Below are 27,399 nucleotides of genomic sequence, written 5' to 3'. Positions count from 1 at the left end.
CTTCCTGTTGTAAACCCCCGTCTTTGTTCCCTCCGTGTCTCTTAAAAATGATCTTGTTGGTTATGGGAGCCTTTTAAATATTTCAGATATTTTTAGGAGGTGAAAGAAAGTTGCCTTTTTAAAGTAGTTCTGAAGTGATGGAGAAACAAGTCTTCAAAGGGACGTGACTTTGTGTCAAACTGGTTGTGGTTTTTTTTTTTGCATTGGTGGCTGTGTACAAGCCGTATGGATTTCCGATACCCGCAGTGGGTCTTTCTACATCCCATCCGATCTGAAACGAGAGCTCCCTTCCTCCCTCCTTCCTTCTCCAGCTCGCTTTCCATGCTGCTCCTGGCCCAAGAGTGCTGTCCTCAAGCTATTGCACTTTGATCCTATATTCGCGTCTGTTTAACACAAGGGTAAGTGTATCGGGTTTGAATGTTGCATGGAAGATCTTACTTGCCTAACTGTGACTTCCTGGTGCCTTAGTGCATTGAAAACGACAACAAAAATGTTTTAAAAAACAAAAAAAAACCCAAACCAAAACCAAACCCTGGGTTTTTGCTGACTGCACTGTTTGTATAATACCTAGCTCCTCTGACTTCCAACTCTCTTGTTACAAAGTGACTGAGACTTAGCGACCCTCAGGGGTTTTTGTATACGTCTGCATAGTGGTATTTTTATTGTTTCTGTTACCAATGTATACTAAAGGTTTGGGTTTTTTAATGAAAACTTGAGATACTTGTCAGAGATCAGAATTTTGGGGTTTTTTTAGTTGAATAGTGCATCTTTTCTCAAAAGTCCAAGTAGCAGAAACATGTTTCTTGACGTTAGGGGACGATGAGTCTGTCTAGAGGCAGCTCCTTGCAGCAGACTCCTGTTTGCAGGCGTCTGTCCTGTATTAAACGGCGCTGAAGCTTGTGCCCAATGCGAGCAATTAGATGTATGCCGGGTAAGTTTAGAACATTCTAAAGTTAGGCACTGCCTTTTTCTAACACAAAAATACACTAGTGACTAATGTGCAGGGAAATTAAGTTTTGTTTAGGTTAATTCTTGATAGCATATGATCACTTCTTTTTTTTAGAGAAGTAGTAACAAAAAATAGTCACGTAAGAGTTAGAGATGGGAAAATGTTGAAAGAAAGGATAGACTTTAACATGTTTTGTCCTCTGCTGTGAATTCACACATGACTGTGTGTCGGAGCAGCAAAGTCTGTGTTTATTTGCATCGATGGCTGACTCCTGGGGTTTGCTGGGTCAGTTTATTTTGTCAGAGTATGTTCGGTCAGATAACGTTGGCATGGTCAGCTCTCAAGGTGTTTCCTGTTTCTGTCCTTGGAAGTTTTTCGAGACCCTAACGAACGATGCCCTGAGCAACCCGCTCCGCGTTCAGTATTGCCCGCGCTTTGAGCAGGAGGCTGGAGGTGACCTCCCGGGGTCCCTTCCAACCGATAAACACCGGGAAGTGCAAAAACGCAGCCCAACCTGCGGCTGGGAGGTTTGTTTTTGTACAAAGCTGGCGAGCTGTGGAGGACCGTTAGCAGAGCTTACGGAGTTTGCAAGCACGTGCAAAAGTTTTTGACGAGCCCTGAAACCATGTTGTGCTATAAAGAACAGCGAGCGGCAGGATGGAGATCCAGACCGGGAGGGGAGGAAGGGAGCTGCTCAGCTCCCCATCTGCCTGAGGCTGCGACTCGGCTTGGACCGAGGCTGTTGTGGGTTTAAACTCTTTACCACAGGAGTATTTAACGTGGGCAGAAGTTTTTAGATGCATTTCACTATGAGGATGCATTTAAGATGCATTTCACTGTAAGAGGACAGGCTTTTAGAATCATTTAGATATGTTAGATGTGATTTAAAACAAAAAATTACTTGTTTTCTTAGCCTTGGCAAAACACGAAGCACCAGCAGCGTACTGGTTTGGATGCCTGGGATGCACGTCCCGATGACTGTTGGGAGCTGGTTGCTGAGCCGGGTTGTGATGAATCCAAAGGGCACGCTTAACCCGAACGCTGTTTTCTGTCATCCTGGTAAATGTGCCAAGCTGTTAGTAAACTCCACCTGCACGCAGTTGTTCGGGGTTGTACTGACAGCTCTGTGAGGCTGTGAAGTTGGCTTTGGAGTAGGATCGGCTGGAAAATGGCTTTCCTTCCCTCGCCGGTGCGTGCCTTATGCAGCAGTTCAGTTGTCGGTGTTTGGACTGTTTCCTGTAAGGCAAATTTTGAACATGCTGGACATTAATCTTAAAATTTTCACTCTACTAGGGAGTTATAACAGGTGTAACTTAAAAGCTTTATTTTTTGGTGAGCTCATTGACACTGGCCTTAAGGGCAAAGATGAAGCAGGAGTCGGATTTTTTCTAACACTGCAGCTATTGGCTATGTTACCATTTACCGTTTCCTGGCTTGTTTGTATACCACTAGCTTCATTTTTTGTTTTTAAGATTTTTTTTTTTTAAAAAAAGACCTGCATATCTATAATAGGAAAACTAATTTGTTTTCCTGGATTAATGACATCAGCCTGGCAGCAGAGGAATTGTGCGACACACTGACCGTGACCAGAGGGGTTCCAGCTGATCTCTCTCCGTGTCAGGTTTTGTCTTACTTTTTTTTTTTGATGTGTAACAGAGTGGGAAATCCTTTTCTTTAAAGAAGAGAGGGTTGCATTTACCTGGGAGCAGCTAAGGGTGTTTTTGGGAGCAGCACGGAGGATGTGCTGGCTGCTGTACCCAGAAGGGGCTCTTGCATCATGGCTTTGGTTAAGCCCAGACTGACCTTCATGCCGTGCTGACCGCGCTTTCGGGTTTCTCTGCTGCTGGTTCACAACGTCTGTGCCCTGACAGTGGAGAATGCAGCCCCGGGGTCTCGCCTAACAGCTGATCTGGGATGTTTGCTGCTAGTAATCACCCAAAAAGGCTGAGTCAGCAGCAGGCTATCCAGGTGGACTGGCTGTGCCAGCTGACAGCTTACTTATGGGTCTAATGGTTGCGTCCAGCCTACACTAAATGACTTACTGTCACAGCGGCGGCTTGCAGAGCTCGTCCTGAAATGCGTGCGCTGGCAGCTGAGTTGTATTTTATATGAAAGATGTGTGTCATCTGGAGAGTTTAATGTCAGGGAGGAGAGAGGACTTCTAGAACGTCATCTTTTTTTAACTGCTGGGGAAAAAAAACCCCATCTTCTAGATTTTGAAAAGGCTGAACCTGGCCTGCAGGGAAGAACATCTTTAACTGGAACAAGGGAATGAAATACCAGCTTTCTAATTCTCTTTAACACTGAGATTCTGTTTTTAAAGGCAAAACTTTCCTAGTGTGTCCCCAGATATGAAGGACTAAGGCTTCATATCACATGTGATTTTTATTTTTTTTTTTTTTTTTTTTTAGAATTGGGTTGTTCTAGGAATTTAAAAAAAAAAAGTCTTATTGGCAGTCTTAATGCTTTTTGAGGAGTCTGGGTGGCTTTACCCTTTGTGGTAGAGTTCCAAGTTTTGCTGATGTAAACCTGAAAGTCGGTATTCAGCTGGCGAGATCGAAGGGCAGCACCTCTTAGATTTGACCCTATTTCAAATCGGGATTTTTTTTTTTTCCTACGGGAGGTGGCTGGCTCAATCAGTTGGGTGTGACATAGGGTGAGCAGGCACGCCCGTGGACCTGCATTTGCTGCTGCGAATGCTGCGGTTGCGGACGAGGTTTTCCACAGGTCATCACCTGCTCTCGTGCTCCTTCCCCTAACCAACTCCTCGGCAGCATTCGGAGGCGAGAGACGGCCCCGCTCCTCGGCTCGCCAGCCCCATAGGAAAGCGAAGCTGCCCTACAGCTGCCTTGTGCACGATGAGGACGGTAATTTGTACTCTTCGTGCTATAACTCTGCTTTTAATTTCCTCGCCTCCGTGACCGAAGCAAACTTTATTTGGCTAGCGACTAGCAGTAACGTTTCACTTTGCCTCGTTGCTACCAGCTCCATAAACGACTCGTCCCTGTTTGCTCTTCGGTGAATCGCAGTGCTGTAATCCCTGGGACGTTGCTGTTAAACACACACAGTGCTTTTATTTTTTTTTTGAGACACACGATATTGGACCGTCTAACAGGTCAAATACTCTCCCCTGCTTTGATAAGCAGCACGTGTGTGCGAGTGTGAAAAGGGGTGAGGGGCTGGGGAGCATCGAGGCAGCGGAGAGAGCCGGTGGAGAGCAGGGTTAGCTGTTTTGTTCCTCAGCAATGGCTCTTGGGGATGCAGGGACATGGGATGACTAATCCCTTACTGTAAGAAATAGCATGAAATCGGAATGGATGGTCAGAGCTGAGTCACTGCATTGTCCGTGCGACAGTTGTGCTGATTTCCAAACGCATTCATATCTTATTAATCAGCTCCCAGCGTGCCGTTAACAGGCTTTCTTGGGTGTTTTTAGTTAAATCAACCCGACCTTGGCCGGTCGCACATCACAGCTGAGCGTCTGAGAGCGGCTCAAAGCTTTCTGTTGTCCGCAACTGCTTTTAACTACTCCGGTCCATCCAGCACACGCAGTCCCAGGGTGGTTTTTGCAATGCAGCGTCGAGCTCGTGAGTCTGTGTTACTTCCAACCTGTCTTTGCAACTTGAATTTTTCCTCTTTTGCAAAAATATTGTCTTGTGGGGCTGGGAGGAGGTGGTTTTTCCTGAAAGCTGCATGTTGGCAGAAGGGCTGCCCTCGTGGAGTGACTGTAAATACACTGTTAGTCGAATGTCATGGCCGTTGGATTTTTTTTTTTTGCATTTATTTTTAAACTATTCCATGTTTGATACTGTGTATAATAAATTTGCAGAATTTAGAGGATTATAACGTTCTTCATTCTTCCTCTACCTGACAATATGCGTGAGAGCCGTGGTGCGGCTGCCGGAGGGCGCTTGGCATCGAACCGCGCTGGTGGGGCTTGTCCTTGTGTCGCTGCCTCGGAGCTTTGCCCTGCGTTAGAGGACTGCGAAGGGTGACAGCGTCCCTAACGTCCCCTTCCACCTTCCCCAGGGACAGGAGACCCAAGACTTGTCCCCTGCTGAGCAGATGCACTGCGCAAGCCGCTGCGGGCAATAATTTAGCCCACGCCTCAGGCTTGTTGAAATATATTTTTATTGCATTTCTGCAGGTTTTACAAAAATATGACAAAATAAATTAAAAAGAAATAAATAACCCCCTTCATTTCTTTTAATTTCTAAAGAAATAAAACACAGCAAGGGGAAAAAAAAAAAAAACCCAACAAAAAAACCAGAACAAAACCAAAACAACTTAACTCTTCCCTCCTTTGTACGGTAACTGCCTGGAAGAGTGAGATACCAGACAGGCGGCTGCTTGTAGAAATACTTTGTATAGAGAAATGTTTAAAAATGCCCTGGACTTGCAGGGTCCTGGCAGCAGCGGGACCCTGCCCCCTCCTCCGGCAAGCGGTGCAGGAATAGATGGTACCAGGACTGTTACTCTCAGGAGGGAAATGGGATAAAAGAAATTTCCTTTAAGACCAGCGTATGTTCAACAGTGGCAGAGATGAGAGCTGGCCCCGACCAGCCAAACCCAAGCAGAGAAACAAAATGAAACGGAGAAAGGGGAGAGCGCTCCGTGCCTCTGCCCGCAGCCCTGCCCGCTCTCGGGGTGCGTGCAGGCAGGGCAGCCGGGCGCGGGGTGAGCCCCGAGGGCCGGGCAGCGGCGCGGCAGGGTGCTGAGCCGAGGCAGGCGTGGGGTGTTTTGGGTTACCCGGTACCCCAGGCAGGGCCGGGGTCTCTTCTCCTGCCGTCGTTTAACCGCGCTGCTGCTCCTGCTCCAGGGCACGGCTGCGGCGGTTGCTGGTCTCGGTGGGTTTCTGAGGGCCCGTGTGCCCCGGTTTCCCGGCGCTCCCTTTTTCCCTGGCCTCGCCCCAGAAATCTCTCCCGCGTCCTCCGCTCCTTGCGCCCGGGAGACGGGCACGGCTGGCGTGGGAGGGCGAGGGGGGACCAGCGGCCCCGTGTGCCCCGGGGAGGGCTCTGCCCGACCTCCGCGGGGAGCCAGCCCTGGCCCTGCCGTCCCGGCGATGGCAGAGCTCAGGGCTGTCCCCAGCCGACACGGGGGTCTTGTCCCCGCTGCAGCGCCCGGAGCCCACGGTGGTGGGCTCTGTGGACGGTGCCCTTGGCCCCGGAGAGCGTCTTGGCATGGGCAGATGCCTTGGCTCCTGCTCTGGCAGCAGCAGAGGTGAGCGGAGCAGCAGATAAAGCCTTTTTGCCCTCTCCTGCCCTTATTGCTGTATAAAATGGCTTGATTCAAAGACCAAAAAAAAAAAAAATTACGTGATGTGTGGAAAGAGACGGGGTGGGGGGACGGGACAAAAAAACAACCTGATGTTTTCTACAGCCCAGGCCTTGGGGAGAGAGGGGTGCGCAGACCCCGCCTGGGCCAGGCACAGTGATGGGGCAGCCCCCCGGGCGTCCCCCCGGCTCCTGGCAGCCCCCCACTTCTCCCCTCCTTGCTTTGGAAATGGTTGGTGGCTGGCAGGCAGAGCGCAGAGCTGGTGGCGAGGGGCAGGAGGGAGCGGGCAGGGCTGGATGTCCCCAGCCAGGTCACCCGTGGGCACCGCGTTGAGGTGCCACCACCCCGTCCTGTCCCTTAAAGCAAAGCAGCACCGAGCAGAGCCGCTGAAAAGCGAGGAGCAGCCGCGTCGCAGCCCCTTCCCCGCGCAGCCGGAGCGAGGATGGCGGCTGTTAAAGCACTAAGACTAGACCCAGCGACGGCAAAACCTTCGCCCCGGCAGAAGCGAAGCTGCTCCCACCCCCCCACCCCGCCCTTGCGGAGAGCTCGCATTTTCCACCCCCCCCGGCCCCGCTCCTTCTCCCGGGCTCCGGCGTGACCTCCGTGTGCGAGTGCCTTATTGCGAAATAATTCCACGAAATAAGAAAGCGGAGAGGGAAGGGACCGTCCCGGCTCGCATTGCAGTCGCTGGGGCCGCTGCCCGCGCCCGGCCAGGCTCTGCCGACCGTGGCACCGGTGCCAGCTCTCGCCTCCGCCGCCTCGAGCCGTCGACGAAGAAGGGGAGAGAGTCACTTGCGTTGGGTTTTGTTTCGGTTTTAGTGCAAGAAATGTTGCCCATGCATGGGAATCCGGGTGGCTGACGCTCGCTGCTCACCCCCCTCCCTCCCGGCCGTCCGGGCTGCGGGCAGGAAAATGTCCCGGCGCTGGGAAGGAATCCACACGGAGGCTGCTGGGAGCAGGGCACGGCCCCGGTGCCGGCGGGACCCCGGGCGATGGCTGTACGGCAGGGGCTGTAGGCACGGGTGAATTGGGCTCCTCTTGCCGCCATTCCCGCAAGCACCGCGGTCTCGTCCCTCCGCCATCAGAGACACGGTGCCGAGCGATGGGCTGGTCCTGGTGGATCTGGCAGCACCGAGCTCCTCTGCGTCTCCTGAGGCTGGACTGCGGCATCTCCCTGTGCCGACTCCTCGGGGCGGTGGGTGCCGGTGGCCGGGACCCCGGGCTCGTGGCGCAGTGCCGGACCGGGGCATCTCCCACCTGTGAGCGTGCGGAGGGGCACAGGAGGGAAACCCGTTGGGATGCTCCATCCGAAGCTGCGGCCAGACCCCGCTGCTGCTCACACCGACGGCGCTTGGCGCAGGTGTCCTCGGTGCAGGACGCGGCCAGACCCCGCTGGAGCCGGAGCCGGGGCGGCAGCGGGTCCCAGCGGAGGGGCTGGAGGGACGCGAGGGGACGCGGCAGAGGGGGACGGTGCAGAGCGAGGGGCCAGCGCTGGCAGCCGGCGGGCTCAGCCCGGCCCCGCGCTCCCTGCGGCAGGGGACGGCGAGGGGAGGCGAGAGGGTGACGATGTCCACGGCTGCCTGAAGAGGGGAGCGGGCAGCCCCGCTCGCTCCCGCTCCCCCAAAAGATCCGGTTAGAGTTTATAGCCCCCACTCTCCTCCTCCGCCCGGCTCTCTGGCTCCTCTCGGCCCCCTTCCTCCGGCACCCCATTGAGATGGGACTTGCTGGGGACCGGCCGCTCGCCCGTGTCCACCGAGGGGCCGGGCCGGGGCTGGGGGGAGGCACTGGCCGCGGCACCGTTGCCCCCGGCCCCTTCGGATTTGCCGAAGTTGAAGAGCTTGCTGGGATTGAATGGCTTGGTGGGTGACTGGACCTTCTCGGTCCCCGCGTCCCGCTTAGTCTCGGGGGATTTCAGGAACTTGAAGCTGAGGAAGCCGGGGAGTTTGTTCTCGCTGCCGGTGGGGGACTGGGGGGACCTGGCGGTGGCTGTGCTGCCGGCCCCGGCCCCCCCGGAGAGGAACTTGCCCTGCAGAGGGATGATCTGCTTCAGCTTCATCACGTTGTTGGTGGCCAGGAGGGAGCTGGGTCGCTTGGGCTTGTCGTGCGAGGAACCCCCGGAACCCTTCCCTTTGCTCTGGCTCTTCTCGTGGGCCGGGTCCTGCCCGGCGGCCTCGGGCTTGGCCTCGTCGCGGCTGGACTCGCGCTCCTTGCGGGCCTGGTACTCGGCGTGCCGCTGCCGCTCCTCCTCCTCCCGCTTGCGCCGCTGCTGCTGCTGGAAGTGGTGCTGCGCCTGCCGCTCGTGCTTCTGTCGACGGGGAGCACGTCAGCCCCGGGGACACCTCGGGGAGCCCACCGGCCCCGGGGATGGGGGGCTCCCAGCTCCATGCTCGGCCCCAAGGAGGGTCCCGTCCTGGCATCGCCTACCTTGAAGGCCTCGCGGCGCTGGTACTCCAGCTTGGCCATCTCCTCGGCCACCCAGGCGGGGATGTCGGGGATGGCCACTTGGATGATGTACTTCAGGAACAGGGCGAAGTGCTGCGGGGGGAGGAATGCGGGTCCGGCTGAGCATCCCCACCCCGGCCCCGCGGGCACCGCCATCCCCTCCCAAAATGCGCCCCGCAAGGGATGGGGGCCCAGAGAGACCCTAAAATAAGAGCCTGGGGGATTCTGGGCCCCGTTGCATTGCCTGGCAGCACCCGCTGGGGTTGCAGCAGGGGGTTTAGGGCTGGGACCCCCTCCCTGGAGGGGAAGGTCTGCGGGAGCCCTTGGCTGGCTGAGCCAAGACGCCGCCTTGTCTCGCACCGGCAGACCCTACAATAACCGATGGCCGTGGAGCGGGCGGTGGGTGCAAGCCCCCGGCGCAAGCACCGTACCTCCAGCACCACCACGGAGATGATGGCTCCCTCGGGGCTGAGCCAGGGGAAGAGGCGCTGGAGCTGCCCGCACTGGGCGATCAGGTAGCAGTTGACCACGATGGCCAGGACGCCCATGGCCTCCATCACCTTCTGCAAGAGCCACAGTGCTGGGGATGAGCCCCCGGCCAGCCGGGACCCCCGCCGGGACCCCCCACCACCCCCCAACCCACCTGCCACTGCCCGATGCTCTCAACCCGCTGGCCGAAGGGACGCTGGAGCCCCGTGCACAGCTTGAAGGCGTCGCTCCGGATCTCGATGATGTTGTTCACCAGGGCGCACATGGCGGCCAGGGGGAAGGCGGAGGAGAAGAGCACCACGTACCCGAACTGAATGAACATCTCCTGGTAGTCCTGGAAGGTGTCCTGGGGAGGAAGAGGAGGAGGAAGAGCACATTGCAAGGGGGCTGGGGGGGGGGGTACACCTCACCCCCCCGGCCCTGGGCCCCCCTTGGGGCCGCTCACCTCGTACTTCTTCATGCAGCTCTCCACCTCCGCCTGCGTCAGCTGCGTGGAGTAGTCCTCCTCCGGCGGGTCGATCCACGACGCCCGGTTGCGCCTCCGCCCCTCCTCCTCACCCTCCTCTTCCTCCCGGCTGTCAACCGCCCGTCTCCTCCGGCCGGCCCGCGGGACCACCGCCGGCTCTGCCGCCTTGATTGGGCTGCCGGGGGGACCTTCGGCCTCCTCCTCATCCTCGCAGAGCTCAAAGACGGACGCAGGGTCCATGCCCTTCTCCACCATGGTGGGGCTGCCCTCCTCGAGGAAGCTCTCGTCCTCGGGGCCGCCGGGCTCCCCGCCACGCCGCTCCGCCTTCTCGATGAAGCTCACCTTCTTCAGCTTCAACCCGCAATCCAGGGCGCTCTCCTCCTCCGAGTCTGACTCACGCCGCTCTTCCTCTTCCTCCTCTTCCTCCGGCACCCCGCAGCCCCCGTTTAGACACTTCTTCTCCCCCCGCGACCCCTCGGGGAGGACCGGGGGGTGGCGGCGGGGGGCAAGCAGGCGGAGGATGGTGTGGGCGAGCTGGCGGAGGCTGCGGAGGCTGAGGTCCCCCCGGCGCAGCCGGCGGTAGAGGTGGGGCTGCGACACCTCCCTGACGTTCTGCAGGAACTGGCGGGTGATGAGCAGCGTGGCCAGCATCTGCGCGGGGACACGGGGCGCACGCTGTCACCCGGGGACGGCGGGGACAGCACTCGGGGTGCGTGTGGGGGGGTATGCTTGTGTCCCTGCATCCCCGTCGCCTGCCCCCGCGGGGTCCCTGCTCCTTCCCACGCTGGCAGAGCGGGACACCCAAGCCCGGTGTCCCCCCACCTCCTGTGACCCCCCCATCGGTGACAATTAATGGCGTGGGACCTCAGCAGCGCTGGAGTCGCGTCTGCCACCGCCAGCTGGAGCAGAGCCGGGGCTGGGGCTGCCCGTGTCCCTCCCGGGGGCAGTGGGGGTCCCGGGGTGGGGTGCGAGGGGTGGGGTGCGGGGGGATGCCCGGCCCCCCCCGGTCCTACTTTGGATACTCCCAGTCTCCAGCAAAAGCCCAGGAGGCCCTTAAAGAAGATGAGAGAGAGGTGGAGGTGGAGGAGGATGAAGGGAAGGAGAGCCTCTTTGAGCTGACGCACGAGGCTTTGGGAGAGAGAGAAGATGAGCAGGAGCTGTGGAAGGGACAGAAGAACAGACAGACAGACAGACAGAGAGAGACCGTGAGCAGGAGCAGGAGCTGGGGACCCGGCGCAGCCTCCGGCCGGGAGCGCGGCAGCCAGGGACCGCGGCGGGGGCATGCGGGGACACCGGCCCCCCGGGAGGGCATGGGACATGGGTTGGGTGGGGGGGACACGGAACGATGGCAGGGGTGGGTCGAGGACATCCGTCTGTCCATCTGGGCGATGCCAGGGGGGCTCAGGCCAGCCCCACCGCCCCCGGGCACAGCCCCTTACCTCCTTCAGCCGCTCCATGTCTTTGAGGTAGAAACCGATGTAGAAAAGACTCAGGTATGAATTTACAAACTGAAACTGGGGGAGGGGGAGGGGGGTGAGCACGAGGTGGCTGCTGGGACCCCCCCGGTCCCCTCCGTCCCCCCCAGAGCCACCCGGTCCCCTCTCACCAGGACGATTTTGATGATGAGGTGTTTCTCGTAGGCACTCTGCAGGCGGTAGTTCTCTGCAAAGCAGAGGAGGGGGGCTCAGGATGGGGCTCGGGGGGGTCCCCAGCACCCAACCCTGCCAGGAGCACCCCCAGGTGCCGCCCCCACGCACCCATGTCGTTCAGCCAGTACGCGATCTTCTTGTAAACCTCGTCGCAGGTGGTGACGATGACGGCCAGGACGATTTTGGGGAGGAAACGGATGATCCGGGGCAGCTCCTGGATGCTCAGCACAAACTCCTGCCGGGACGGGGACGGGGATGGGCACGGGGACGGGCTCAGCGTGGAGGGGGCTGGCAGCCCAGCGAGGGCGGGATGAGGACCCACCTGGAGCTGGAAGCAGCCCAGCATGAGGAGGAAGACGAAGGAGAGGCAGGCGAGGCAGACGGGGAGGCTGACCAGGCACTGGAAGAGCAGGCGCTTCCACGGCGGGTAGTAAAACTCCTCCGCGCTGGTCACAGGGCTGATTCTCTTAATGCCCTAATGGGGGGGGGGAGGACGGCAGCGCATGACCCTCCCCGCAGCAGGCAGCCCCACGGGATCCCTCCGTGACCCCAGCGCTGGTGGGACCCAGTGCAGACCCGCTCGGGGTGCAGGGGTGGGTGGGTGTCACGAAGATGCCAGTTCTCTGCACCAAGCCCGGTGGCTCGTCGGGGTCGGGGGGGAACTCAGCCGGACCCCAGCTCCAGGGACCCCCCCCCTCCCAGGGCTCACCCTGAACTGGGGCCGGGGCTCCTCGATGGACTCCGCCGGGGTGTCCAGCGTCCCCCACTTGTAGGCGAACTCGGCCCCACGGCGCTTCCACTCCTCGAGGAAGAGGGTGGCCCAGATGACGTTGAAGATGGCGAAGACCACGCAGCAGATGTCCTGGCTGGTCTGCGGGACGGATGGCACCAACCGCACCGGGGTCGGTCCCCTCCCGCCCCCGACACCCCCCCGCAGCCCCGGGGAGCCACACGGTGCTGCCCCAGCCCCACCACCACGGGCTCGGGAGCCTCCCAGCTCCCAGCAATTACAGTATTACAGGGAAATTACAATTTTGTAATTTGTGATGCAATTACAGCATCACAGGGAAAGCCCGGAGCAAGGAGGGATGGAAACCCCCCGCCATGGCCCCAAACACGGGGATTTACCCCATTTCCCGACCCCTCTCACCTGGTCGCTCTCGGTGAAGGTGTAGAGGATGGAGCCGAAGACGGCGGGGTACACCATGGCCGAGGTGTAGAAGCCCAGCCAGGCGAAGTACATGGCGATTTTCACCCCAAAGTAGTCGCAGATCTCATCTGCGGGGGCCACCGGGGGGGAGTGAGCGGGGCTGGGACCCCCAGACCCCCTCCCCCCCCCCCCCACGCCACCCCCTCGACACCTCACCGAGTGGCTGGGCCTCACAGACCGCCTGCACCCAGGACTTCATGAGCCGCTTGAGGATCCTCTGCTCGTGCAGCGGGAAGACCTGCTGGATGACGCCGCGGGCCGCCAGCTCCGGGACTGCGCCGCGCGGCACAGGGTGAGGGACGGGCTGCGGCGACGCTGCCAGCCCGCCCCGGCCCCCCCACGCGTGTCCCCAGATGGCCCTGGCACGGTGGGGTTTGGGACAACAGGGAGGAGGGGTTTGGGGTGAGCGTGGCACGTCAGGGCTCTGTGCCCAACCCCGGCACTGCCCGGCCGCAGCACGGCACAGCTACCGCGCACCCACCCACCCCACCCGGCACACGGCCCCAGGGATGGGGACAGGGGGTGACAGGGGACCGTTGCTGGGCTTGTGTCCTCCAGGGTCCCCACGGCACGACTCGGGCGCAGGCTGGGCAGAAGGAGCGGGGCAGTGGGGTGGCAGTGCCGTGCCGTGCCGTGCCGTACTCACTGATGGGCTGTCCCTCGAGGAAGTGGATGTTGTGCAGCGACTCGCCCTGCTTGGCGCGCAGGTTCTCCAGCCAGTACCTGATGATGTTTTGCCGTTCCTGCAGCACCGCGGCCGGGTTGAGCCCCGGGCGATGGTCCCACGGGTCCCCACACCCGTGTCCCCAGCCCCTGCCCCTGTCCTGTCCCCTCTCCGGACCCGCCTTGTCCCCAGCTTGGGGGACGGCTGGCTTGGTCCCCAGCTGGGCTGGGGCTCCCTGATCCCCTTCTTCACCTGGGGAGGGGGAGAGGGCCTGCCTTCCCTGCCCCATGTCCCTGCATCCCTGCCCTGCATCCCCGCATCCCTGCCCCACATCCCTGCATCCCTGCCCCATGTCCCTCATCCCTCTGCGTCCCACCTGAGAGGTGAAGAAGTAAAGCTCATTCTCGATGTTCTCGTAGATGTAATCCTCCTCGCAGGAGAAGCTCCGCATGCCTCCACCGAATTCGGCTTTCACCGGCTTTCGCAGCCCGATCTCATCGGCCCCACGCAGCAAACTACAGGGAGAGGGGACGTGGCTGGAGACACAGTGGGGGACGCGGCAGGGGCTGGGGACACGGCCAGGACCCTACCTCTCGTAGGTGGCGGTGACAAAGAAGGCGTAGACACGGGTGTGCTTGTGGTGCCGGACCTGGACGATGAGCTCGGGGATGCCGAGGCGGATGTGGTTCAGGAGCCAGAGCAGCGTGTGGTCGTCGGTGGTGTCTGGACAGCACCGGTCAGCGCCGTGGCGGGGACCAGGGTGTCCACGTCTCCCAGCACAGCCCATCCCGGTCCCCATCCCTCCCCACGTCCCCCATCCCCGCTGCATCCATCTCCGCGCCGCCATCCCGGTGCTCCACGCCGGCACTGTCAGCCCCGGCCCCCGCCCCGGGTACCCCGGGCATTTCCCTACCCGGGAAGGTCATGAGCACGTCGCAGTTCTCCGTGGGCACCGTCTTCATCCAGGCTTTGTGGGACATGATGTAGCGTCCAGCCTGGAGCAGCCGCTTCCCGAAGAGCTTATCTGCCGGAGGGAGGGAGGGAGAGGGAGGGTGAGCAGCCGCGGGACCCCGCGGGGCACCCCCCCACCCGCAGCACTGGGAACCGGACCCCGAAGCACCAACGACTCAGCTGCCGGCGCATGGGATGGGTGCGGGCACGTCCCCGGCGGTGGCTGTCCCCAGCAGTGGCCATGGCAGCAGGTCATGGCCCCACTTGTGGTGACGCCGGCCCCGGCTCGGGTTTCTCCTCCAGCAGCTCAGGGTGCCCAAAAAGGCCCAGGCAGCTGCTGGGGAGGAGCCGGCAGCGTGTCCTGGCACCCCTGGGACGCCGGCTGCGGTGAGATGCCCCGGGGTCCCCCCCTGCAGCCCCCCCACCCCTCACCTCTGCCCGCAGCCCCTCGCTGGGGCCGGGATCCGGCAAGGCCGCGGCTCCGGGAGATGGGAAACGGCAGGAAAAATGGGGAGAGCGAAAAAGCAGCCGGTCTCCATGGAAACCCGGGGAGGCCCCGCGCCGCCGCGGCGAGGCGGGATGGGGACGGTCCCCAGGGTCCCCTCGTCACCCCCCAGCGGGGGCCAGCGCAGGGACACGGCCCCTGTCCCGCTGTGGGGTGCCCACGCCACGGGGACATGCCATCCCCGCGCCCAGCGTCACCATCACACCGCTCGGGGCGGACGGGGACCGGGTGCATCCCAAAACGCTGCCCGGAGCTGGCAGAGAGGGCAGGATGAGGCTCCCCAAAGGTGCTGGGGTGGGTCCCCCCGTGGGACCCCATTTCTCCCTGCCCCACACCGGCAGTGTGCCCAGCCACCTCCCTGCCTCAGTTTCCCCTCCTAAGCCAGGGTGGCAGAGCCAGGACGGGGCGGGTGGACCGAAGCCCGGGGGAAGTCACGGCCTCTCCGGCTGCCCCAGGGCTGGGAAGGTCCCGGGGCTCCGGAAACGCTGCTCACACTGGGACCTGCCAGCCCCGAAAAACAGGAAATGCCAAACCTGCTCGTCCCGGGGGATGCACCCCAGCTCCGGGCACCCCTGGACCCCCCTGGACTGGGGGAGCAGAGCAGACACCCCCACCCCCACCCCCCCCGCCGCCAGCCAAGCTGAGACCCGACAAACTCATCGCCTGAGCCGCCGTCGGGAAGGGGCCGCAGTGCCGGGCTCTGAAAGGCCGCCCTGTCCTGGCACCGTGGGCGAAAGCCAGGGCCGGCGCCAGGCTGCCAGCCAGCCGCCCCCGGCGCGGGGCCGATCCTGCACCCCGGGGCACGTCCCGCGTCCCGGGCCCAGCGCTGCCGGGGTGCCAGGGTGGGTGCGCGGTGCTGGTGGCGGTGGCTCGGCCGTGCTCGCCGGGCAGCTCGCCGATGCCGGCAGGGTGAGCTCACCCACCCTGAATTATTTACACCCTGCCGGGAGCGGTGAAAGCCAGCCGGCAGCGTGGGCAGCGGGGTGGGGGCACCGTGGGGGCCCGGCCGGCGGGCACGGCCGGGCAGCGGTGCAGGCAGCCGGCAAAAGCCTGCACACGCGTGTGCGCCGGCGTGCAAACCGGGGCGATGCCAGGGGGGTACACGGGGCGGGCGCCCACCCCGAGGCCTCGGCTCTGGGTGCAGGAGGGTTTTTCCTGCCCAAGGTCATGGGAAAAGACGTGGCCAAGCCACAGAGGGGTCCCCAGCGCCGCTCCTGCCCCCCCACCCTGGCTGGGCACGGGGGGGCCCGACCCTGCCTTCGCCCCGCTCCGGCCACGGGGTCCTTCTCGCCCCGCTGCCAGCGAGAGCGGCCCCCAGCCCCCTCCTGGCGCCCGCTGCCATCACCAAACCGGCACGAGGGGTCCGCCAGCGGAGCATGGGGATGGAGCCCCGCAGCATCCCAGCCCTGCGTCCCCTCTCATCCCCGCGGCCACCCGCTCCCCCAGCACGCCAGGGCCGTGCCGCTCACCTTGGCTTTCCGGGATAAGGTCACCGGAGCTGCAGCGTGCCGGGGACGGGCACGTCACTGCCCCACCGCCGAGCGGAGCCCGCGGCCACCGGGGAAGGAGGCATTTGGGGGAGCGGCAATGCCGCCTGCCACGGGCGGCCGCGTCCCGGGGGGACACAAAGTGGGTCACCCTCATGCAGGCAGGAGTCCCGCTCGGCTGCACGGCGGGCAGCAGGCCCTGCCTGCGCTGCCTTGCCCTGGGGACCCCAACTCGCCCCGGCCATGGCCGTGGGGACGTCACCTGCCACCAGGGCCACGCAGGGGGGACCCCAACCCCAGCCTGGGGACCCCAGCCCAAAGCCCCTGTCCTGCACCCGCTGCCCAGCTCTGCCCCAGTCCAGCCCCAGGGGACACAGAGCTGGTCTGGGGGAGCATGGGCCTGTCCTGGCAGGGGGGGGGCAAACGGACCCTCCCGGGGGGCTGCATGGCCCGGAGGTGACAGAGGGGGTGCGTGGCCACGATGCTGGGGAGGTCACTGGCACGTCCTCGGGGACACAGACCTGTGCGTGGACCCCATCCCGGGGGGGCACGGACCGGTCGCGGGCGGGGGGGGGGGGACGGGGGCGACGGACACACACGCACAGCCCCGATCCCCGGAGGACCACAGACCCCCCCCCGGGGCGCACAGGGACGGGACCCCCGGGGGGGGGCACGGGCCTGCCCTGGGGGGAGCACGGAGCCCTCCCGGGGGGGTGCTCAGAGCCCCACCGGGGGCACGGACCCCCCGACCCCCGTCGCCGGGGAGCCGCATCCCGGCCGAGCCCCGCCGACATCCGCATCGAGCCGCAGGGAGCGGTCCCCCCCCCACCCCACCCCCCCCCGCAGCCGCCGCCCGCAGCCCCGACCCGAGCCCGGCGGCGGGGGCCGCTCCCGCCCGGTCCCACCTTACCCAGGACGCCGGTCGGGACCGCCGGTTCCGCTCGCTCCTCGCCGGTCGGGGCCCGCCGGGGCCGGTCGCCGTCCTGCGTTGCCACCGGCGGCTCGGGCATGGTGCGGGGCTCCGCGGCGGCTCGGCGGCGGGGGCCGGTGCATGGGGGCCGCTGCCGCGGCTCCGGGCTCGGGGCCGGTGCCGCCGGTGCCGCCGGTGCCGCCGGGCGGGAGGAGGGACAAAGGCGGCGGAGCGGAGCGCCGCGCTCCCGGCCCCTTTAATTGTCTGGTTGGCCGCCGTCTCCCCAGCGCCGGTCGCACCGGCCACGCGTGTCCGGCCGCGCCCCGTGGGGTGGTTCTGCGGGGAACGGGGTGACGGCCCCCCCACCCCCCCACACCCCGCCGGGGAGGGGGGGCACGGAGCATCCCGGCTGCTGGACCTGCCCCGGCCCCGGCATCCCCCCCCCCGCCCCCCCGGGGCTGCCCCACGTCCCCGTCATCCCCCCCCCCCCCGGGCTGCCCTTTGCATCCCAACCCCCTCTTCCCTGGTCGCCCCGGGGCTGCCCCCATCCCCCCGCCCCCCGCCCCGTCACGGCACCCAGCCCCCGGGCACGCTGTTCCCTGGAGCCCCGGGGCGGGGGGGACAGGCCGGTAATCTGAGCGGGGCTGCACGCCGCCTCCCTGACCTTTCGGGAGCCCTCCTCTGCCCCCCCCCCCACACCCCCGCCCCCGGTCACTCGGGGGGGGACCCCCACCCAAGCCCCCCCCGCAGGGCTGGAGGGCCCTGGGGTGCAGCGCAGCCGGGTCGGGGCACCCCGCGAGCCCCCCGGCAGCACAGGCCTTGGGGCAGGGGGATCCCCTCTGCCAGGTCCCGCTTGCCCCCCCCCCCCCCCAGCTCCACGCATGCCCGTGGCTATTTTGGGGCAGGGGCTGGGTGCCAGCGCTGTTGAAGGGTGACACAAGGAGCCGTCCCCTCCTCTGGCATCCGTGTTACGGCAGCTGGAGGGGGGGGGACAGGCTGGCACCTCTCCCAGGCCAGGCCTGGCCACCGTCCCCGGCTTGGGCCGAGCCCAGCTGCCCGGCAGGGAGGGGAAAGCTGAGCTGCTCAGAGCTGGGGGGGCAAGGATGGGGGGGCACAAGGAAAAGCTTCTGCACCCCAGCGTGGGGAGGGGGTCTGGGCTGGCCTGGGCACCCGGGGTCTTGCAGGGGTGCGCAGGGCTGTGCGTGTGGGGTGCGTGCACCCGAGGACCCCGAAGCCCCCGGGGAGACCCCCCCCGCCCCAGCCCCAGAGGCGATGCTCTCTGCTCCAGCTCCTCCGACCCTCGTCCCTGGCCCACAGAGCATGGGAGGGGGGGGTCAGGGGGTTTGGGGGGGTCCGCAGGGATTTAGCCCAGGAGATGACATTGATGGGTCTCCAGCATCCCAGGGATTCCAGCACCCCTGCCTGCATCCCTGCCTGCATCCCTGCCTGCATCCCTGCCTGCATCCCGGCCATGCTGCTGCTCGCTCCTCCCTGCTCCAGCGCCTTTGTCTGCACGGCCACCCTCCCTGTCCCCCCCCGCCACCGCCGCGGCCCGCAGCCCTCCCCAGGCCCCCGCCGACCCAAAACTGCTGCAAACTGAGCGGAGATTTTGGGGACCGTGCAGGGAGACCCCCAGAGCAAGGGGGGGGAACCCCATCATGCTGGCTGCCCACACCCCAACCCCTGTGCACCGGCTGGTTGGGCCCCCCAAGCCTCGGGCCCTGAGCGGGAGGGGGTGGGATGGGGACAGGGTTGGGGTCCCCCAGCCCCGGGCAGGGGTGGGGAGCGGGATGGGGAGCGGGTACGGTGCCGTGACGCTGCTTGGGGAAAATTTCTATGGTTCACGGAACGTCGGGGCCGCGGGTGGGTGTGGGCCCCTCCCGGCGCACACGGCGAGGGCGGCTTGTGGGACCCCCCCACCCTGCAGCCCAGGGGTCAGCCCCGGTCCCCGCTGTGGGGGTGAGACCCCCGGGACATGGTGGGTGTTCCCTGGGGGAAGAGCAGCTCCAGCTCGGCTGGGTGCGGAGCCGGGGCTCAGCCGCCTCGGGGTCTGGGGGTGCCCAGCGCAGGGACCCCCCCCCCCCCCAGGGTGAGCAGGGGACCCCAAAAAGCCCAAGCGCTCCTGGACAGCCCGTGTTGGAGTGGGGGCAAGGGAACCCCCACCCCCGAAGGATGGGGACACGAGTGGGTGCAGAGGGGACGGTAGGACAGGGACTAAGCAGGGGTGGGCTCTGCCATGGGGGGACGTGGGTGCTGCCCCCCCTGCTCCGGGCACGGGGCCCCCCCCAGCTCAGGGTGCTGTGGTGCTGGGGGTTATTTTTAGGGTGCAGCCAGGGGTCGCGGGTGTCTGGCTCCCGCCCGGCCCCGCACCCGCAAGGTGGCCCCGCAATACCTGGGGGACCCCGGGGGGGGCCCCGCTGCAACCCCCGCACCCTGCACCCCGCGGGGGCAGCACCCGGGCGGGGCGAGCGGGCGTGCAGTGCCTCGGAAGGACCGTGGAGGGGGGGCGGCTGCAGCCCCGCCCGCCCGGCGGGGACCGGCAGGGAGCCGGGGGGGGGACGACAGGCAGGGACCCCCGCGGCCGCCCCGGGCAGGGCAACGCTGCGCCGGGCGGAAACGCTCGGCTCCTGCACGCCCTCAGGCGGCCCGGCATCATGGCTGCCCCGTTGGCCAATCAAAAACTGGGCCGCCGCATGAATCCCGCCCCCCGCTGGTGTACTGGCCAATCGACGCGCGCGGATGGGCGGGGCGAGGCCCTTGCGCTGAGGCCGCCGCGGGGTGTGGGCGGTGTGCGCCGGGGCCTCATGGCGCTGCGCAGGGCGCTGAGCGCGGCGGGGCGCAGGTGGGGGCACCCCGGGGTGGGGGTTCCCACGGGGTGGGGGCACCCTGGGGTGGTGGGACCCTGGGGAGGGGTGCACGGGCGGGGGTGGGCCTGGGGCTGGAGTTGCCCCGGTGCAGGGTGGCGGATGGGGAAGGGGTGCACCTGGGGTGAGGGGTGCATGGGGAGGGGGAGCACCTGGGGTGAGGGGTGCAGCTGGGGAGGGGTGCATGGGAAGGGGAGTACCTGGAGGTAGGGTTGCACGGGGAGGGTGTGCATGGGGGCGTGCACCTTTGGGTGGGGTGGGGATGCTCCCCAAAGCGGAGGGGTGCGCACGGGGGTGTGTGTGCACGGAGGGGGGGGCTGCACCTTCAGGAGGGGGAGCTGTGGGGGGAGAAGGGTGCACCCCTGCACCCTGCCTGCCTGCCCGCCCCGGGCCTGGCAGGGTGCGCGGGGGGGTGTGCAGAAGGAGGGGGTGCACCCCAACATCTTGGGGGGCAGAGGGGAGGGGGAGCCCCAGTGGGAGCCCCTTTGGGTCTGTGGGGTGCACGGGGAGGGGTCCCGGGGGGGCGAATGGGGGGTTGTGCATCCCTGCACCCTCTCTGCCCCATCTGGGGGGGGGTGGATAGGGGACCCCCCACCCCTGCACCCCCTCTCCGGGCTGCCTGCCCTGTCGCAGGTGGGCGCAGCGCCCGTGCTCCGCGGCATGGGGGGACACCATCTTCGCCCTCTCCTCGGGACACGGGCGATGCGGGGTGGCCGTCATCCGCACCAGCGGGCCGGGCAGCCGCGGGGCCCTGCAGAGCCTCACCGGGCACCCCGAGTTGCCCCCACCCCGTGTCCTGGCCCTGCGACGCATCCGTGACCCCGCCACCGCAGAGCCCCTGGACCGCGGCCTCGTCGTCTGGTTCCCAGGTGGGGTTGGCATCGGGTCTCGGTGCTTGGTGGGGGGGTCTCGGTGCTTGGTAGGTGTCTCGGTGCTTGGTGCGGGGGTCTCGGTGCTTGGTAGGGGTCTCGGTGCTTGGTGGGGGTCTCGGTGCCCGGCACAGGCAGGGCTCAAGCCAAGCCAAGCCCCTCTTGGCTTCCCCGGCACTGTGAACCGGCTAAGCGGGGATGGTCCCGGCTCAACGCTGGCCCCTTTGCACCGATCCTATATAGCTGCGGCACAGCTGCTAGCGGGGGGAGGGGGGGTCTCTCCTGAGCCCCCCAAAAGCCCCTTGCGGGGTCGAAGCACGCATGCTAACACGGGAGGGGAAGGGATGGGGTGTGCTGGATGCGGCCGGGGGCGAGGTCGCGGCAGTGGGCTCAGCCGGTGCCCGTCCAAGCTGTGCCCCGGCTCTGCAGGTCCCCAGAGCTTCACCGGGGAGGACTGCGCCGAGCTGCACGTGCACGGCGGGCCGGCGGTGGTGAGCGGGGTGCTGCGGGCGCTGGGTGAGGCTCCCCCCGTCCCTCCTCCTGCCCCCCCCTCGGGTCCTGCCCCCCGGGGTGCTGCCAGAGGGTGCCCCCAGCTCGGGGAGGGGGGCTAACCCCGGGGCTGGCAGGTTGCCTGCCCGGGCTGCGTCCCGCCGAGCCTGGGGAGTTCACGCGCCGAGCCTTCCGCCGCGGGAAGCTGGACCTGACGGCGGCCGAGGGGCTGGGGGACCTGATCCGGGCAGAGACGGAGGCCCAGCGGCGGCAGGCGCTGCGGCAGATGGAGGGCGAGCTGGGCCAGCTCTACCAGCGCTGGAGCGAGACCCTCACCCAGGTGAGGGTGGTGGGGCGCGGGCTTGGATCCGGCCACCCAGGTTCCTCTGCTGGCGCACGGTGGCTTGGGGACGTGGGGCCAGGTTGTCCCCGCTGACCCCCCCTGGTCCCCAGGCTCTCGCCCACCTTGAAGCCTATATCGACTTCAGTGAGGATGACAACGTGGAGGAAGAGGTCTTGTCCCAAGGTGAGGGATGGCAGGGTGGCATGGGGGCTGGGACACCCCCCTCCCCGCTGTTGTCGTCGTCGTCCCCCCGCCACGTCCCCCTGCTCTCTCCCCGCAGTGGATGCCACCGTGCGGGCGCTGGAGCAGGAGATCGGTGCCCACCTGCGTGACGGGCGCCGTGGGGAGCTGCTCCGCGGGGGGGTCCGTGCCGTCATCGCCGGCCCCCCCAACGTGGGCAAGAGCAGCCTGCTCAACCTGCTGTGTGAGTGGGACGTGGCGGGGGGGCTGCTCGCAGCCCGGACGAGGTTCCCCCTCCCCAGGGACAGCAGCCACTGTCCCCGACACCGCAAGGGCAGGGGGGTCCCCAGCATCGTCCGCTGTGTCGTGTCGTGTCCCCCCCCCACCCAGGCCAGCGTCCGGCAGCCATCGTGTCGCCGGTGGCGGGGACAACGCGGGACGTGGTGGAGGTGGCCCTGAACGTTGGCGGTTACCCCCTGGTGCTGAGCGACACGGCCGGGCTCCGCGATGCCACCGACCCCGTTGAGCAGGAGGGGGTCAGCCGCGCACGGGACCGGTGAGGCTGGGCGGGGGGTACCCCCCACCGCAGGGGCCGGGCTGGCTGGGGGGTGGCAGGATGCGGCCCCATGCCCCACCCTGCTGCCCCCCCGCACCCAGGCTGCGGCAAGCGGATCTGGTGCTGGCCGTGCTGGACGCCGCGGCGGTGCCTGCCGAGCCGGCCGGGCTGGGGGCCGCCCTGGGGTCCCTGCTGCCCCCCACCACCCCCCCCTGCATCCTGGTGCTCAACAAGGCCGACCTGCTGCGGGGGGACGGGGGACCCCTGCGTGACGCCTGCACCCGGGGGGACCCCTTGCCCCCCGCCGCCCTCCTCTCCTGCAAGACGGGCGAGGGGCTCGACCGCCTCCTGGAGCTGCTGGCACAGCAGCTGGCGCGGCTGTGAGTGGGGGGGACATGGGGTGACACACACCGGACACCCCCCGTCCCGGCTCGGGGAGGGGGGGTGCTCCAGGCTGGTTTCTCCCCCCCCCCCCCAGATGCGGAGACCCCCTGGCAGGCTCGCCCAGCCTGACGCAGAGCCGGCACGGCCTCCACCTGGGTGACTGCGTGGCAGCGCTGGCACGCTACGGCCGGGAGCGCCGGCGGGACCTGGGGCTGGCGGCCGAGCAGCTGCGGTTGGCGCGGCGGCATCTGGGCCGGATCACCGGCCACGTGGGCGCCGAGGACGTCCTCGACATCATCTTCAGGGACTTCTGCGTTGGCAAGTGAGGGGCACGGCGGGGGGGTCCCCCAGCCGCAGTGCCACCAGCATGAAGGACCGTGGGCGGGGGAGCTCTTGGCTCCGCGCTGGTATTAAACCGTGGTGCCTTCGGCGGCTCTGGCATCCTTCCCCCTCCCTGGTCCCTGGTGCCGTGGGGCTGCGTTGTTTTCCTGGCCGGGGGGGGGGAGCATGTCCCGAGCCCCAGACATGGGAAAAACCACTGGGAGAGGCCCCGTTTCCTGGCCAGGAGGACAAACGAGGAGCTGGAGCGGCTGGAAGGGAAAAGCCACTCTGGGCTTCCCCCCCCCGGGGCATCCCCCTGCGCCGTGGCATGGGGGACGCAGGGCTCGGCATCCCGATGGGCTCCATCCTGGCGCCCCAATTCCACCCCCAGCGCCGGGGACGCAGCGTGGGGATCTTGACACCCCCCACCCCCCCAGGGCACAGCCCCAGCCCGGGGAGCCATGGGATCCCCCCCAGCTTTCGCACCCACCTGGCAGCTTTCGGCTCTGCAACCCCGAAGGTGGGGGGCTCCACGGGGCCCCCTGCTCTCCCGCCTGCCGGCCGGGGCTCCCAGCCTCGGGAATTGCCTGGCGCTCCACGGTTACAGCGGAACTCCAGGAAATCCTCTGGCAGCGAGCGGGTCCCCCCAGTTCCCCAGCCGGGCTGGTCCCCGGGGGAGTCCCTCCGTCACCCCAATCCCACCCTGGCACCGTGCGCTTCCAGGGACAGGGGGACCCGGCGGCGTCCCCATCCTCGGGCAGCGGTGGGTGGCGGGAGCGTGTGGCGGGAGCGTGTGGCCGCACGTATTCCGGGAGGGACACGGCTCAGGGGACCCGAATGGGACCTGGGGGACCCGAATGGGACCTGGGGGTGCTGGCTGGGGATGGCGATGGGGATGGGTGCACTACGTGCGGCCGATGAGGTGCTGGCAGGGGATGGCGTGCGGGCAGAGCGGCAGGCAGGAAAGGCTCTTTCAACAGGAAGGAGTGGGAAGTGTGGCCATAAATCAGCGAGCGGCAGCTGGTGATTAATCACTGCGTTTGGCACGTCCTGTGCCCGTCGCTGTGCCCCGGCCCCACGCCCCGGCGTGCCGAGGGGGCTCCGTGGCAGGATGGGGCTGCCGGGGCTCGGTGGTCAAGGGCTTCCCGCTCGCTTGGCCTCGCGCGCTTCCCGCTAGCCAGCAGGGAAAGCCCGGGGCCAGGGTTTGCCGGGGCTGGGTTTCCTGGCGGGGGCGATTGCAGCCCCCCAAAGGGGCACGTGAAGCTGGGACAGGATGTTCCCGCTCCCCATCCCAGTCGTGGCCTCTGCACTCCCCCCGTAGGCATCCGAGCACACGTGTGGCGAGCTGTGTCAGTGCTCAGGGCCGGCTGTATTTACAGCTGCCAACCGCCCCGGCTCCAAGCGTATGGGTACATGCGCAGGGGAGGTGAGCGTGCGGGAGGGGAAGAGCACGGGGGCTCGGAGAAGGGGACAGGGGAGGGTGGTCCTGGCCCCCGCCGTGCTGGCGGCTCCCCCAGGACGGGGGGAGGACGGCAGCGGTGCCGGCCGCTCGCTCCCGGTCGGGGTTTGCTGTCCATGCTGCGGGAAGCACCTCCTGGGCTTGTCCTCGAGCCCCTCACCGCTGTTTTCCGTGTGCCGCTCGGCCGTTAGCCGCTGCGGAGATGGCAGGATCAGGCCCCCGGCACCCTCTGCCCCCCCCCGCCCCAGCCCGGTGGGCTCCCAAGCCGGCCCCCCTCACCTGGGGTTCTTCAGGATGGACGTGTACTGCTCCATGATCTTCTGCACCGACCGCTGGATCTCCTCTGTGTTGATTTTGCCTGGTGGGATGGAGCAGCGGGGCCTGAGCCGGCCTGGGTGCCGGCGGGGGGACACACGGTGGCCCCCAGCGTGCCGGGGGGCTGGTCCCACAGCACCCCCCCCCCCCCCAGGACTCACCCATATTCCCGAAGATGCCCTGGTTCCTCAGGACATCCGCGTAGGAGCCGGTGCTGGTGAAGGGTCCCAGCCGCCCGCCGGCCCCCGGCGACCGCGAGCCCGTGATGTCGAAGAAGGCGTCCATCTGCGGAGGAGAGCGGGCGGTGGCGGTCAGCGCTGGCACCGCTGCTTCACCTCTGGGTGAAGGGGGCCCGAGGGTGCTGCGGTGGCTTGTCCCTGCCTGGGGTGCACCCGCGGCCGTGCAGGAGCGCGTGTGCAGGAGTGTGTTTGCAAAAGAAAATGCACGTGCGAAAAAGGTGCGTTTGCGGAAGTGCATGTGCAAAAGGAAGGTGCACGTGCAAAATTGCGTGTGCAAAAGGAAGGTGTACGTGCAAAATTGCGTGTGCAAAAGCAAGATGCACGTGCCCGGCCTCGTGTGCTCCCGGCGTGGCCGCGGAGGGTGCTCGGGGAGCTCCCCATGCCCCAGCGGCTCCCTCACCTTGGAGCCCATGCAGATGTTGAGCTGGTCCTTGAAGTACCCAGCCTGCGCGGCAGCTTTGCTCTTCTCCTCCAGCTCCTTCCCGAGCTGCTCCTTCTCCGCCAGCAGCTTCTTCTTCTCCTCCTGGCCACCCTTGACCTGTTTCTCGACATCCTGCAGCCGCTTCTCCAACTCCTGCTTCTCCCCGGAGCAGTTGATGCGACACTGGAGCACGTTCATGTCGCAGACGCTTTTCCCCACGTATTTGGTCTCCCGTTCCTGCTGCCAGAGGAAAAGCGCTTCTGCCCGCTGCGTCAACCAGGCGAGCTGGTCGTGGACGTCGTTGCAGCTGTACGGTCGGAGCATGTCCTTGATGCGCTGGAAGGTGTAGCTCACGTCGGACTTCAAGGAGCTGCACTCGTGCTTCTGCAGGTCCAGGTTCATCTTGGTGGACTCGCAGACGGCTCTGGTGGTGAGCAGGTCCCGCTGGCAGCTCTCCTGCTCCTGGGTGGCTTTGGTCAGCGTGGCACCCGCTTTGCGGCAGTTTTCCTCCAGCTCCTTCTTGGTCAAGGCTGTCTGGTCCACTTGGCTCCGCAGCAACGCCTTCTCGGCTGCGGGGGGGGACGACGACATGGGGTTGGGGTGCATGGTTTTGCCCCCCAACTCCCACCCCACATCTTGGGGTCACAACCCCTGCCTGGTCCGGGGAGGGGGAGGACCCCCTGCACAGGCTGCAGCGGGTCCCCGAGGGTGCTGGGGGTCCCCAGGGGGCTGGGAGAGGGGGTCCGGGGAGGGGGGTGTCCCTTACCGCTGCAGCTGGCGTTGATGAGGCTGATGGTCATGTGGCACTCGTCCAGCTTCGTCTTCTGGTAGAAGATGATCTTCATCGTGTCCTGCAGCTGAGGTGCGGGGAGGAAGAGGAGGGGGGGTTCAGAGCGTCCCACAAGGACATCCCCCCCCCCCCCGGCATCGCCTCGCTCCCCCCGGGTGGTAGTAAGAGCGCTGGGGGCTGGCGGGGGGCTGGGGAGGATGAGGAGGGGGGGCTGCGAGATTGGAACCCCCTCGGCCAGCGGTTGCCTCTGGGATGCCAGGGCTGAGAGCCCCCCGGGGCTGGGGGGGCACGTCGGCATCACCAGCGGGATCTGCCCCCCCCAAACCCTCTCATCCATCCCTGCTGAAGCTTGCAGGGCTGAAGCGAGGTCCCGGCTCCTTGCATCCCCCAGCACCCATGGGTGGGTCGCTGCCCCCCATACCCAGGAGGGGCTTCGCCTTCCCTCCCCGGGGAGGGGGGGGCTCACCTTGGGGATGGAGTTGGGAGCCTGGGTGCTATTGCACTTATCCAGGTCCCGCTGCACCTTCTGGGCGAGGGCCTGCAGCCCTTGTTTCTCCTTGAGGGTGGCGTTGAGGGTACGCGTCAGGTTGATGTTCCTCCCGCTGAGGGTGATGATCTTGTTGTAGCGATCCTGTAGCTGCTCCTCCAGCAGCCGAAGATGCGTGTCGGTGCCTGCCTGCGCGTTGCCGTACACCATGAACAGCACCAGCCCCAGGATGATGAGGAATTGGATGAGGGAGGTGAAGAGGAAGATATACTTCACGTAAAAACCACAGTCCCGCTTGGGCATCGCCTCCTTGGCTTCCAGACCAAACTTGGCCATGGCGTAGCTGCTCTTCTCCATCCCGCTGATGCTCTGTGCACCCCACCCCGCGGCAGCCCCTTTCAACGGGGCCACGCCGGGGTGGAGCTCACTCCTGCCGCCGTGTTTATATTGCTCTATTTAATATTTCCTTCTGCTGGGCTCCTTCCTGCCTCTCCGGATGCCTCGGACCCGCCAGATTATCACAACGCGGCTTCTGTTTGCGGGGGAACTATTGTTCCCGGTTGCTAATGGATGAGGGCGAAGCCTGGGACCCTGCTCCCCCTCCCTGTGCCGGGGCCCGGCGCTCCCCCGGGACCAGCTCTCACCCCGAAATAGCCCCCGGCACGGCGGGCACGGGGGATGCCCGG

At 65.5% G+C, this 27,399-nt stretch overlaps 3 protein-coding genes across 5 annotated transcripts; 1 reads left to right on the top strand and 2 right to left on the bottom strand.

Annotated features, from left to right (window-relative positions):
• Positions 1 to 6,776: 6,776 nt before the first annotated feature.
• On the bottom strand, positions 6,777 to 17,302 carry ANO8 (anoctamin 8). 2 transcript variants are annotated; one of them, XM_072845678.1, is made up of 18 exons: positions 16,997 to 17,302; positions 14,057 to 14,167; positions 13,734 to 13,866; positions 13,520 to 13,658; positions 13,126 to 13,222; positions 12,636 to 12,752; positions 12,420 to 12,547; positions 11,979 to 12,140; positions 11,592 to 11,744; positions 11,378 to 11,504; positions 11,227 to 11,282; positions 11,060 to 11,134; positions 9,963 to 10,271; positions 9,600 to 9,836; positions 9,309 to 9,500; positions 9,097 to 9,228; positions 8,648 to 8,758; positions 6,777 to 8,528 (listed from the first exon to the last, which is right to left on the bottom strand). In XM_072845678.1, exons 1-18 carry the CDS (start codon positions 17,094 to 17,096, stop codon positions 7,857 to 7,859), a joined length of 3,051 nt encoding a protein of 1,016 aa, XP_072701779.1. In that variant the 5' UTR covers positions 17,097 to 17,302; the 3' UTR covers positions 6,777 to 7,856. The 2 variants fall into 2 exon arrangements, with proteins under 2 accessions (XP_072701779.1, XP_072701778.1); XM_072845677.1 differs by having other exon boundaries at positions 9,600 to 10,271; positions 16,997 to 17,301.
• Positions 17,303 to 19,755: 2,453 nt separating this feature from the next.
• Positions 19,756 to 23,209, top strand: GTPBP3 (GTP binding protein 3, mitochondrial). 2 transcript variants are annotated; one of them, XM_072845294.1, is made up of 9 exons: positions 19,756 to 19,838; positions 20,494 to 20,729; positions 21,159 to 21,245; positions 21,356 to 21,558; positions 21,672 to 21,744; positions 21,842 to 21,985; positions 22,132 to 22,297; positions 22,399 to 22,677; positions 22,776 to 23,205. In XM_072845294.1, exons 1-9 carry the CDS (start codon positions 19,801 to 19,803, stop codon positions 23,005 to 23,007), a joined length of 1,458 nt encoding a protein of 485 aa, XP_072701395.1. In that variant the 5' UTR covers positions 19,756 to 19,800; the 3' UTR covers positions 23,008 to 23,205. The 2 variants fall into 2 exon arrangements, with proteins under 2 accessions (XP_072701395.1, XP_072701396.1); XM_072845295.1 differs by lacking the exon at positions 22,399 to 22,677 and having other exon boundaries at positions 22,776 to 23,209.
• A 1,326-nt stretch (positions 23,210 to 24,535) lies between these two features.
• PLVAP (plasmalemma vesicle associated protein) lies at positions 24,536 to 27,070 on the bottom strand. The gene is made up of 6 exons (XM_072845883.1): positions 26,693 to 27,070; positions 26,203 to 26,293; positions 25,416 to 26,005; positions 24,938 to 25,061; positions 24,741 to 24,819; positions 24,536 to 24,655 (listed from the first exon to the last, which is right to left on the bottom strand). Exons 1-6 carry the CDS (start codon positions 27,068 to 27,070, stop codon positions 24,649 to 24,651), a joined length of 1,269 nt encoding a protein of 422 aa, XP_072701984.1. The 3' UTR covers positions 24,536 to 24,648.
• Between the last annotated feature and the right edge of the window lie 329 nt (positions 27,071 to 27,399).

Source organism: Ciconia boyciana, chromosome 24, assembly GCF_034638445.1.
Source record: "Ciconia boyciana chromosome 24, ASM3463844v1, whole genome shotgun sequence".
Taxonomy (NCBI): domain Eukaryota; kingdom Metazoa; phylum Chordata; class Aves; order Ciconiiformes; family Ciconiidae; genus Ciconia; species Ciconia boyciana.
The sequence above is the reverse complement of the archived record's forward strand: the minus strand, read 5'-3'. Positions and strand labels throughout refer to the sequence as shown.

Coding starts and splice junctions, on each gene's coding strand:
- ANO8 (XM_072845677.1), bottom strand. CDS start 17,096: ATGCCCGAGCCGCCGGTGGCAACGCAGGACGGCGACCGGCCCCGGCGG. Junction 11,283..11,377: donor GTACTGGCTGAACGACATGG/GTGCGTGGGGGC, acceptor TCTGCTTTGCAG/AGAACTACCGCCTGCAGAGT. Junction 8,759..9,096: donor TCTCCGTGGTGGTGCTGGAG/GTACGGTGCTTG, acceptor CTCCCCCCGCAG/CACTTCGCCCTGTTCCTGAA.
- GTPBP3 (XM_072845294.1), top strand. CDS start 19,801: ATGGCGCTGCGCAGGGCGCTGAGCGCGGCGGGGCGCAG. Junction 21,559..21,671: donor GGAGCGAGACCCTCACCCAG/GTGAGGGTGGTG, acceptor CCTGGTCCCCAG/GCTCTCGCCCACCTTGAAGC. Junction 22,678..22,775: donor GCACAGCAGCTGGCGCGGCT/GTGAGTGGGGGG, acceptor CCCCCCCCCCAG/ATGCGGAGACCCCCTGGCAG.
- PLVAP (XM_072845883.1), bottom strand. CDS start 27,070: ATGGAGAAGAGCAGCTACGCCATGGCCAAGTTTGGTCTGGAAGCCAAG. Junction 26,006..26,202: donor CATCAACGCCAGCTGCAGCG/GTAAGGGACACC, acceptor CCCCCCCCGCAG/CCGAGAAGGCGTTGCTGCGG. Junction 24,820..24,937: donor GGGCATCTTCGGGAATATGG/GTGAGTCCTGGG, acceptor CCATCCCACCAG/GCAAAATCAACACAGAGGAG.